We start from the raw sequence: 11,596 nt of genomic DNA on the forward strand, positions 1-11,596 counted from the left end.
CCCGGTGGGAAAAAAGACTTTATTGGGATGTTAGTGGGGGACAGGTGGGAGAGTGAGTTCCAGGGAACAACAGACACTGGGACCCAGCTGGCGATCACCTTGAAGAACAATAAATTAATTTACAAAATAAATTAAAGACAGGAGAAGGTCCAAGCGGGGAGGCAGCTGGGAGTACCTGGAGATTCTTTTAGGGATGACATTTGGAAGTGGGAAGGGGGAAATCAGAGTTTTCAGCCCCTTCACAAAGGGTGTGAAATGAAACGTTTTGGAGTCCCCTTCCCCGGCCCCCCGTTAGGAACTGGGGTTCTGGGATTCCAGGAAGAGAGAAGGTCTGGGCTCAGTGCAAGGGATCTGGGCGGGGGCGGTGGAGGCTCAGGGTCGTTCCTCCAGGAAGCGGTATGTGGGGTTCTCATAGCCGTGACGCTGCAGTTCCCGGAGCTGCTGTTCCTCCAGGGTGAGCATGGGATCCACCTGTGACGGGGACAGGGTGAGCTGGGAGCACCTTGGTGAGCAGCCTCTCCGCACCTCACTTCCAGAGCACAAAGGTTTTTTTTTTTCTTTTTGGGTGTCCCAGGGGTTACTCCTAGCTCTACACTCAGGAATTACTCCTGGCAGTGCTTGAGGGACCATATGGGATGCCGGGGATCAAACCCGGGTCGGCTGTGTGCAAGGCAAATGCCCTACCTGCTGTACTATTGCTCCAGCCCATGCTCCACACCAAGGTTTTGGCGCCACTCACCTCCACCACCCCGTGGCTGATGGTCCCATAGGGCTTCTTCCTCCGCAAGAGCAGCAGGGAGAGGACAATCAAGGAGCCCCCGCCCGCGCCCATGATCAGCAGCCCCGACACGGCCTCTCGGGACACTCCTGTCCCCGCTGGTGCCTGCAGGGAGACCACAGGGGACAAGGGGTCATTTTGTGGTTGGAGCCCACCGGGGCCTGAAGTGGCTTTGTGAGTTACAACCTAGCCGCTGACCTCTGACCTCTCCCCCTAGGGACCCAGAACGCTTCTCCTCTTACCAGCTCATCTCTCTGAATCTCCGATGAGTGGAAAGGAAAACCCCTTGGAACAGACACATTCACCTGGGGAAGCAGGAGGTGTCAGGGACCCAACGGTCTGGGCCCCAGCCTCCCCTTCCCCTGGGGCCCAGCACCTTCCTTCCTGAGGGACTGAAGAAGTTCGTGCACTCTGTCCCCCCCCACCCCTCACACCAGGAAATCCAGGCCCCAGCCCTGTCCTCCGCATACACGGCCATCCCGCCCCCTCCCGTCTCCCCGAGTCACCCACAACTCCGAGGGGCTCACCTTTCGCTCGTACTGCTCCAGCGGGGACAGCTTCTCTTTCTCGGGGGAGGCAGCATCTTGTTCCGTGGACCCTGCCCCGCCCCCCAAGTCCCATCTCATTCCTCAAAGTCTAGACTGGTGCAACCTCCCACCAGAGGAGGGCGTTCACAGGGGCACCAGACTCCATCCCACGAGTTTGGCGTACCCAGTGCATGGGTCCTGGGGGTGCGTGGCTGGGGCCTGCTCTGTGAGACTCACCTTTCAGAAGGGCCACAGGGGACTCTGCTGGTGAGGTCAGTGGGGCAATGGAGAAAGGAGGGCGTGGAAGAAAGGGGCCGAGGGAGAAGGACCAGGGTGTGACCGAGGCCTCCCTCCCCTTCATTCCGTTTCAGCCTCCCCCCCTCACTCTGCTGGCTAAGGCGCCCCCAAAGTTTGAAGGATTACAAGTGGAGTTGGGGCCTTTCTCCCCTGATGTCTGAGGTCGACAGACTTAGGGTCACTCACCGTCCTTGGGCTCCACAGGCTGTGGCCCACCCTTGTCCTCACTGCTGCCCCCTGGGCCAGGTGCTTCCAAGTCACTGGGGCCCAGGTGCTCAGAGCGGAGCAGCTCTTCTGAGGGAAATGGGCACAGGGAATCGAGGTTATGGACACACAGACTCCACAAAACACAAATGGCCGACTGGGTGGCACCCTAACAGGAAGGTGGGTGGGGACAGCCAAAAGTGTGATGTCGTGTTGGGGAGTGAGGGGCTGCAGGAGGCACCGCTGGCAGGGAGGACAGGTGAGAGTTTCAAGAGAATGGCCTCCTGGGAGAGAGGAGGAAGGAGGTTGCCCCACAGGCCTGGGGCCTGCCGTAAGTTACAATTTCTCTATCACAAAACATTCATTATTCTAGGACTGTACGTGTGTCCCCAGACCTAGTTCTTTACCCACCTAGGTCTGGTCTTAGAAATGGTACTGATAAAAAAAAAAAGCACAATTTCTCGATCACTTCCCTTTCGTGCATTTGGTTTTCCATACACTGTGGGCCTCGGGTGGAACAAGGCCCAGAAGCTTCTACTTTCATACTGTGGCCATGTAAGAAGCCCCACCAGAGACAGCGTGGATATGCACAGGCTCCCAGATGTGTGTGGCCTGGAGCCTCCCTGGAAGGGAGAGACTCCTGCCAGGTCAGAGTCTCAGCTGCAGCCACTGTAGGTACATGTGACTATTGGCAAGACCAATAGAAGCAGCACCCAGAAACACAGACTAACACAAGAATTCATCTAGATTCTTCCAGACCAGACGATAAAATGATGAGGCACGGAAGTGAGCAGGACTGGAAGGAAAGTACAGGGGGAAGGGGAATTGCTGTGCATGCAATCAACCCAGGTTCAATCCTCAGTACCTCAGAGTATCACCTGAGCCCCACCAGGAGTGATTTCTGAGCACAGAACCAGGAGTGTGCCCACATACCACTGGGCCTAACTGCCCCCCCGCCCCAAAGAAAGTGATCAAATTAAGACACTGAGCTGTGGAGTTACACAGGAATATCTGAGTGAAATGAAAAGGGGAGTCAAAGGTTGGGGGTCAGAGCCGGGACAGGATTCAGTGGTCACAGGTACTCACGGATCTGGGGTCGCAGTTCTTGAGCCAGATGAGGGTTCTGGTCAAGGAGCCCCAGGCTCTGATTCATCCTTTCCTCGATTATTCGCAGGTGAGTCTGTACCTGAAAGGTACATATGAAGCATATGAAGCAGGAACTGGTCAGTGTAGCTAGAGATGGGGAAACTGAGGCAGCCCAAAGCTCAACAGGATCCAAGGAAAAGTAGCACAGATCATATTCAGGAAGTAGAGTGCAAGGGTGAGGAATTGGGCCATAGGAGGAAGGAAAGTGGTGAAGTAGCAGAGAAAAGAGGAAAGGGAAAAAGATGTAAGAAGGCAAGAAGTAAGAGGGGGAGGAAGGAAGGTAAAAGGAAAGGGAGTAGGTGCTGAAAAAGTGGGGGATGGAGGCAGGGTGAATCCAGCAGACCAGGCAGAAGTAGAAGGGAGCAGGCAGTAGGGTCTGGGGAAAGTAAAGCAAGGTTTGAGGGGGGTTCAGAGAAGGAGGTCGGATTGGAAGGCCCTGCAGAAACGATATGGCAGGGTGCTTGCCTGCTCAGGACATGATAGGACCCATGAGGGCTCTGGGTTCTGAGGTTCTCGCTTCTGGTTCATGAGGCTGACCTGGGTTCTATCTCTAACATCCCCAAGCACTTCCAGGAGTACTTTCTGAGTACAGAACTAAGAGTAACCCCTGAGCATCACTGGCTGTGCGTCCCCCTCCCCCAAAAATAAAGATGTGGTTCAAGGGCAAGACAAGACTTGGAGTTCAGAACATGAAATGTAATATTTAAGGACAAAAAGTAGTTAGAATCTAAGGGCATAGAAGGGGCAGGGTGCAGGTGTGTGTGGGGGGGTGCACATTGGGGGGGATGTCCAGGGAAAATAAGAAGAAAGAAGAGTTAAACGCCAGGAACAGGATTCAAGACACAGGGGATTCTGGGAAAGAACCTAGGCATACAAGGGCCAGGCAGAGGATGACCAAAGACGCAGTGTGTGTGTGAGGGGACAGGTGAGCGGAGGCAGACAGTGTTTCTGGCTTAGGAGGTAGGAAAGAATGGGGGGGACTGGAGAGAATCCTGAGGTACAGAAAGAAAGGGACTTCAGGAACTAGGAGGAGGTGTAGTGGACAAAAGGAGTGTGTGAGGGACGGCAGGGCCCTGGGAGCTGGGAGAAGCCAGACACCTGGAAGCGCATCTGCTGGGCCTTCTCGGGATCCACGGCAGCCACGTGCTGGTAGTGGCGCAGCGTGTGGCGCTGCTCCTTCTGCTCCACGCGCAGGTAGCGCCGCAGGGCCAGCAGGACCCGCTCCGCCTGTGGACAGAACAAAGGCTGCTCAGGCCTGGCCCCACCCTCAGCCCTCTGCCCTTTGCCCTGTGAGGCCCCCTCGGCCCCCACACCTGAGGTGGGTCCCCCTGCAGAGCTGCCAGGAAGCTTTCCAAGGCAGCGCGGCGCTGGTCGTTGATGAGTGCAATGACTCGCGAGGCGTGAGTCTCCACGAGGCGCTGTCGCTCACTGGACACCTGCTCCTCCAGCGTCTGCAGAATGGACTGGAAGTGCTGGCGAGAGGAGACGGCAGGGACAGAGGTGGGAAGGGTGAAGACTGGGCAAGGGGGGGGGGGGGTCGGGAGGGGTGAACCTGGGTGGGGTTGGGGTATCCAAAGAGGCAGGGGGCAAAGGGAGTGGGTCTGGGTGGGATCAACCAGAAGGGGTGGGGCTACAGGGCCAGCCAGCATGGTGGTTGGACAAGGCCTACTGGGAACCAATCAGAGCGCAGACTGGACTGGGTGGACCAATCTAGGAGGAGAACTAGCCTGCATTAAGGTGAAAGGGACCAAGTACTACGGGTTAGGTAGGGCTTAAGCCAGGCAGGGGCACTAGAAGGCAGAGCCTGCTGAAGTGAGACCAGGGGTGGGAGAAAGAGTTGGGGACTGGGGCTAACCTGAGGACCTACATGGGGTAGGGCTGCACCAAGGTGAGTTTGAGAGGTGGGATGAGAATTCCAGAGGCCTACCAAGGAGGGATTGAGTAAAAGTAAGGTTAGAGGATCAGGGCCAAGTCAGACGGTGGGACCTGGGATTAAAGAGAGGTGGAAAGGCCTCTAACTGCAGGGGGGGCAGCTTGGGAGAGAGCCACAGAACCAGCCCTCAGCGCTCAGGATCAAATTAAGACAGCAAAATGGGACCCATGCAAGAAGGACAGTATTCTAGGAGGGCTATTATAGGTGCCTATATAAGCGGGCACCAAGCAGGGTGGAGGCAAAGCAGGGGTGGGGCTAGGAGAGTTCTAGGAAGCAGGAAGGTGTGAGGCAGGCTGGGACTGGGGGTGCCCCTTCTACTGAACGCCCCCTCCCCACCAGAAAGCACCTGCAGGAGCTTGTCCTACCTCGTTCAGGGCCTGTCTGTCGGCTTTAGGCAGGTTCTTAGACTGGTTGTCCGCCATAGCCCATTCACGCATTACCTGGGGGCAGGGAGACATTAGGATCCTAGAGTCTGTCCACAGTGCCCCTCCAAAATCTCAGGCCTGGGAGTTGAAGGGAGCTTAGGGAGGCTTTGGAAGTGGTTGACTTGATGAGTCCTTGAGGCGTTTCTGGTATTTAGGGGGGGTTCAGTGTTAAGGGGAATCCTAGGGCCTCGGGTATCATCACCTCATTAATCTGGCGCATTCGACGCTCCTCCAGATCCATCTTGGCCCGAAGGAACCCTTCATGCTCACTGATTTCCCCAGGCATGCCGAAGTATACGTCCACTCCATCTGTGGGCCTTGGGGTAGGAGTCACTGAGAGGCCAGAAATCAGAAGATTAGCCAGAAGCCATCTCCAGTACTCACTTTTTCACTTTTTTTGTTTGTTTCGCGGGGGGTGGGGAGCACACAAGGCAATGATCAGAGCCTACTACTTGCTCTGTGCTCAGGGATCACTCCTGGCTTTGTGCTCAGGGACCATATTTGGTGCCGGATCAAGGTTAGCAACATATGAGTTAGCCATGCACAAGGCAAGCACTTTAAGCTCTGTACTATCCCTCTAGACACAGGTTAAAGATCTGTGTCTCCTAAGGCACATTGGAGGCGGTCTTGTAGCCCCTTTCATGAGAGCTGCTGCTTGGCATTATGGGAGATGTAGTTCCAGAGGAGGCCTGTTTTTTCAGAGTTCAGAAATCCATAACACTTTCCTCTAAGCTTCCCCCAAACAATCCTTAGGACCTACCAAATGTCCCTTCCACTTCCAGATAGTCCCAAACCACCTTCACGCTTTGTATTCATCACAGGCCAACCCTCCCATTTTGATTTCATCTAGGGTGACAGTCCTCCTTTCCATCCCCCCATTCTGCCTCTCTCCGATAGATCCTTACCACAGAGGCCCCTTGGACAGGAAGTTCTCTCCAGGGTCCCTGGGGCTTGGGGTTCAGAGACATCCTTACCTTTGTTAACCTCTGCAGGTGTGTGGGAACTGGAGCTCGTGGGGGAGACCCTTTCCCCCTCCTCTTCCTCTTCAGCCTCAGGGGGCTCCACAAAATAGTCATCCACTGGCTGTAGGAAGGATTCCTCCTCTCCCTCCTCCTGACCCCCCTCTACTTTACCCCCGGGGGGCCAGGAGCGAGTTGAAGGGTCCCTGAAGGAGCAGAAGGCAGGAGGGAATAAGAAGCCAAGGCCCCACACCCTCAACTTCCACCTCCTGCCTCCGAAGCAACAGGACAGGTAGAGAGGGTTTCGCTTCCACTTACCCAACTGCCGCCCCAGATGGATCAGAGGTCACTGGAGGCGGGCAGCACACGTACTCCACGCCGCGGAAGCGATCCGTGCCACAGGGCAGAAGCATGCCCGAGCCATGCAGGATGAGGCCCTGGGAGCTGCAGGCCTGCGGGAGGAAGGGCTCAGGGACCGGGACTGTGGCTGGAGAGGATGGGGGGAGACAGACACCAGGGGCCTGGGGGCTGCGGGGCTTCCAGCCTGGAGACTTGCTCCTCTCCCAGGAGCGAGAGGAACCAGAGGGTCCTGACTCATGAGTTCAGGAGTGAGAAGGGTGTTGGGGGCTCATGTCCTCAGTTCTGGGGACAGGGAAGTGGGCTCCCAGGCCTGACCTCCTGTGCCTCCTGGTGCCTCTTGGCCGAACTCTCGCACTGGTCCATGCGCTCCTGGTACAGGAAGCGGCAGCCTTCGGGAACCAGTAGGGCTTCACTCACGAACTCACCCGCTGCGGAATGGGGGACACCAGCATGAAAACGCAGCCTTACTCCGTACCCAAGCAACAAGTGTTCTGATGCTGGCCAGACGTGGACACTGAGAACCTCGCCCTTTGGAGACCACCCTGCCCCTTCCCAAGCCTGGGACTCACGTAGGCAGCGGAAAGTCACAACCTGGTGGTGGTGATGGGCACAATGGCCACCCTGTGCATCCCCACACCACTGTTCCATAGAGATGGCTTGAGTCGCCTGTTCCACACGGGCCACCTGCAGCTCCGGGTACATCTAGGGCACAGGGTAAGGGTTATCAATCTTCTGTCCCATCAGTGCCACCTACATTTCTCCACGGGTCAGGTCCCTTTCCAAGCCTCTAGTGTGCCTGAGGACCTAGTCTCCAAGGCTCTGCACCTCCTCCCCCATAAGACTAGCCATCTTTAGGCCACGCCCCTTTGCCAGTAGGTCGTCTTTTTTTCTTTTTTGCTTTTGGGTCACACCCGGCGATGCACAGAGGTTACTCTTGGTTCTGCACTCAGGAATTATTCCTGGTGGTGCTCGAGGGGCGATATGGGATGCTGGGAATCGAACACGGGTCTGCCGCGTGCAAGGCATATGCCCTACCTGCTGTGTTATCACTCCAGCCATGTCTCTCTTTTTTTTTAATTGAATCATCTTGAGATACAGTTACAAAGTTGGGTTTCAGTCATACAATGTTCCAACACCTGTCCCTTCACCAGAGTCTATTTCCCACCACCAGTGATCCCAGTTTCCTTTCTGCCTTCCATTCACTGTCATAGTGCTCCCTTCTCTATCCTAATTGCTCTCTCCCCCAACCTCCTGCTCACCACCACTTGTGGGAAGCCTCCAACCGTCATGGGCCAGTCTTCCTGGCCCTTGTTTCTACTGTCCTTGGGTAATAATCTCAATTTTTACATCCCACAATGAGTGCAATTATTCTATGAATGTCCCAATAGGTGTCTTGTCCCAAATTCCTCTAATCTCACAGGCACAATCCATCTAATCTCTTCTGATCACCCTACTCAAATGCCTTCTGAGTCTCTGCTCAATCTGACCTTGCAGTAACTGTTTGGCTTTCAGAGTAGCTCTGCCTTTTCCTAGCCCCATGTCCAGTCTCACACCCTCTCCCTGAGCTCCCCGTTTCTCTGGCCAGCAGAGCAAAGGCATTCCTACCTGTGCCCCAGCTCTCCTTTGGCCATGCCCAACCACAGTCCAACTCCTGAACCTGTGACACTAACAGCTAAACTCTTCACTGGGCACTTTCTTTAGCTGGTCTTTGTGCAGTTGATTCTCCCCCATCCCACCCTAGTTTCTCTGCTCTCTCCTAACTGCACCTCCTTGTTAGCTGCACCCCATTTTCTCTCCTGCCTTGTAGAGTCCTCCTGTTTCTAGCACGGTCCCTGGGTCATGCTTCCTTTTTTTTTTTTTTTTTGATGGGCGGAGGGGGGCACACACCTGGTGATGCTCAGGGCTTACTCCTGACTCTGCACTAGGGGAATTACTCCCGTGGTGCTCAGGGGACGGGATCATATGGGATGCCGAGGATCGAACCCTGGTCGGCCCGTGCAAGGAAAGTACTCTACGGGCTGCAATATCTCTCCAGCCCTCTGGGCAGCGCCTGTTACATTTTCAGTATCTTTCCGGGCCCATCCTGAACCCAGTTTTCCAAGGGCCCGCCCACCTGTCTGCAGTACTCCAGCACGCGCTGCGGGTCGTGGAGACAGCCCCGTGAGAGCTGCGGGTCAGGCTCCCAGCGGCCGGTTCGCAGGTCCCGGTGAAGGGTCAGATGTCCACACATTCCAGCCACCTGAGCCGAACCTGGAGCCTGCAGGTGAAGGTCCAGGGGATGAGGGAAGGCCCCGGGGCACACTGGCTGGAGGATTTCCCGCTTCTTTACTCCCTAGGATTCAGGGAGCTCAGAATCCCGGTATCAGCCCCCCGCCCCCAAGCCCCGAGCACCCACTCGCCTCTGCGGTGGTACGGTTCCCCGGGAAACAGCTCCCACCGGGCGGGAGCGTCCTAGCTCCCCCGTTGCTATAGCGACCCGGGTCCCTCGGGATTCTCGCGGCCTTGTTGCCGCGGAGACAGGCTCCGCCCCCACCGGGGCGCAGCCGCGCCGGAGCGCCAAGGGGTTAAATTGGAATCGCGGGGGAGGCGGGTAGAACCCCTGGTGTCCGGGCCCCTCTTTCCTCCATCCCTAGCTCAGGCTCCCATTCCCGGGTGCAAAGGCGGCCAGGCCTGGTTTGAGGGCCCCTCCAGCCTGAGCACCGAGTCCTCCAGGGATGAACAGCTACACCTTGGGCCGGGGCAAGGGTGGGAGGGTGGCCGAAGGCCTGGATTTCAGCGTCCTGCGAAGCTGCAGGGACCTCAGAAGGATGCGGGGGCGGGCGGGGGGGGGGGGGGTTGGATTCTTGAATCTAGGTGCCTTGCTGCATCGTCCGGTGGGTCCTCTGTTCAGGTGGTCAGGGGCTGGGGCTGAGTCACCCATGTTGAGAGGATCTGGGGCGGGGACGGGGGCGCACTCCTGGCATCTGAGGCCCTTGAAGAGCCCGTGCCTATCTAAGGTAGGCGCAGGAGGGGGTGGGGATGACAGATGATGGGGGAGCTGGGGCCTGAACTCCTGGGTTCATCGATGCCTACTGCGTTTCGGGGCGCCTGGGGACCGGCCATCTGGCTGCAAAGACGGCGCTTTCTGCTCTGGACAGGTCCGCGCTGGGTCCATAGGCCCGGTCGCGCCCCTTCCCCCACCCCCCCAAGGACCGGGCCGGGCCTCACCTCGGCCGCGCCGGGGCTCCCACCGGCCGGGCTCCCGACGGCGAGCTGCGCGCGCAGCAGCAGCAGCAATAGTGGCAGCAACAGCGGCAGCGGCGGCGGGCCCCGGCGGCCGCCCGGACCGCGGGCGGCGGGGCTGGCGGGCCCCATGTCCCGACCCTCGCGCTCTCACGTCCCCTGCGCTCCCGCCCGGCCCCGGCGGTGACAGGAGCTCCCAGCACCACCGCCGCCGCCGCCGCCGCCGCCTACCGCCGCCGCCCCCGGGCTGCGCCGGCGCCGCCGGCCCCGCCCCGCGCCGGCTCCGCCTTCCTCGCCCGGACAATAGCGTTGGCAGCTCTGCGCAGACCCGAGCAGCTCGGGCACCCCGGGGGGAGCCTGCGCCACGCTCGCCCCCTCGAGGCTCCAGTTGTCCAGTCCACGCAAGCTCCTGCTCTGGGGTCTGGGGCGTTCTGAGTCCTCCCTCGGGTCCCTCGGCACCACCAGCTTTTTGCTCGGACCCAGACAACTACAAATCAGTTTCCTCTTTTTCCAGCAATACCGGTTTTTGGACATTCTCTCTCTCTCTCTCTCTCTCTCTCTCTCTCTCTCTCTCTCTCTCTCTCTCTCTCTCTCTGTCTTCTCTCTGAGATCATTCCTCTCTCTTCTCTCTCTTTTCCCCCACCAGTGCCCTTCCCCAGCAGATCTGGAGTGAAAAGCTGAATACTAAGCTCCAAGCTCTTTCTCCCTAAGTGCCCCGGACCCAGGCATTTGACTTTAATCCTGATCTCAAGGATCCACGGATCTGATCTCTCCCAGGTTCTTTTTTAAGAAGGAGCAGTTGATGGGGCTGAAGTGATAGTATAGCGGGTAGGGCATTTGCCTTGCAGGTGGCTGACCTAAGTTCAATGATCTCCAGCATCCCATCCAGTTCCCCAACCATCAAAGCAGGGTCAGGAGTAACCCCTTGAGCATTGTCTCCCCCTACACAAAAAATGGAGCAGTTGGTTACCCAGTACTTGGTCCATCTTTGCCTGGTTTGGTCCAATACCTCCGCACAAGTGACTGGACATTCATGGGTGCTCTAAGGATTAGGGTTCCTCTATCTTCCCACTCCTTGGTCTCCTTCTCTGTCTCCCCTGAAGAGCTCACTGTTTCCTCAACTGTCAAGAGATGAATTTGGAGTCGGGGGTCCCATGTATATACTCATGACCATGTAGACATATAGTAAAAAGGCCAGAGGTGGAACCAGGGTTGGAGAATGCCTTGTATGCAGTTGGCCTATTTGGTCCCCTGCACCGGGTGGTCTTTGTTTGAGTCCTATACCCAAAAAAACACAGAAAGCAATGATCTTTGTAGTATAAAGTTTTATTCGGCACAAGTCAAGCAAGCGTTGAGTTCAGAAAGCTGAGAAAACTGACCAGTAGTTAGGGATGTCCCCTCCTTCGTTCTCAAACCCTTTTTATCCCTGATTCCTGCATGTTGCCCAATTCTTGGTGGTCTAGCTAACTTCCTGGTGACCTCTTACTTGATTGACTGCCTCCAGCTGGTTTGTGCTGGGTAAGTGCCATGTCAAGCTCCTATTGGTTGTTACCATCTGGGGGTTCATGTCTCATCTGTTTCTGAGGACTGGCCGACCATAGGTTTCCACATCCTGCGGTGCATCAGGGTTTCTAGCTAACTCTGTAATCCTGAGATATGCCTCAAGGCCATGGTCATCGCTGTACAAATTTTCCATTATGCAAGCTTTGGGTACAGAATGACTGCTACTTAAAAATGGTGGTGCT

General features: G+C 56.8%; 1 protein-coding gene and 1 pseudogene across 2 annotated transcripts; one reads left to right on the plus strand and one right to left on the minus strand.

Annotated features, from left to right (window-relative positions):
* APLP1 (amyloid beta precursor like protein 1) lies at nucleotides 1-10,100 on the minus strand. 2 transcript variants are annotated; one of them, XM_056136475.1, is made up of 16 exons: nucleotides 9,837-10,100; nucleotides 8,743-8,886; nucleotides 7,199-7,331; nucleotides 6,945-7,057; nucleotides 6,588-6,721; nucleotides 6,285-6,475; nucleotides 5,513-5,643; nucleotides 5,251-5,325; nucleotides 4,266-4,424; nucleotides 4,051-4,179; nucleotides 2,893-2,992; nucleotides 1,789-1,896; nucleotides 1,306-1,376; nucleotides 1,021-1,083; nucleotides 740-883; nucleotides 1-471 (listed from the first exon to the last, which is right to left on the minus strand). In XM_056136475.1, exons 1-16 carry the CDS (start codon nucleotides 9,981-9,983, stop codon nucleotides 373-375), a joined length of 1,941 nt encoding a protein of 646 aa, XP_055992450.1. In that variant the 5' UTR covers nucleotides 9,984-10,100; the 3' UTR covers nucleotides 1-372. The 2 variants fall into 2 exon arrangements, with proteins under 2 accessions (XP_055992450.1, XP_055992451.1); XM_056136476.1 differs by lacking the exon at nucleotides 1,021-1,083.
* LOC130044558 (uncharacterized) lies at nucleotides 2,143-2,250 on the plus strand (annotated as a pseudogene).
* Nucleotides 10,101-11,596: the final 1,496 nt, after the last annotated feature.

This window comes from Sorex fumeus, unplaced genomic scaffold (assembly GCF_029834395.1).
Source record: "Sorex fumeus unplaced genomic scaffold, SorFum_2.1 ptg000122l, whole genome shotgun sequence".
Taxonomy (NCBI): domain Eukaryota; kingdom Metazoa; phylum Chordata; class Mammalia; order Eulipotyphla; family Soricidae; genus Sorex; species Sorex fumeus.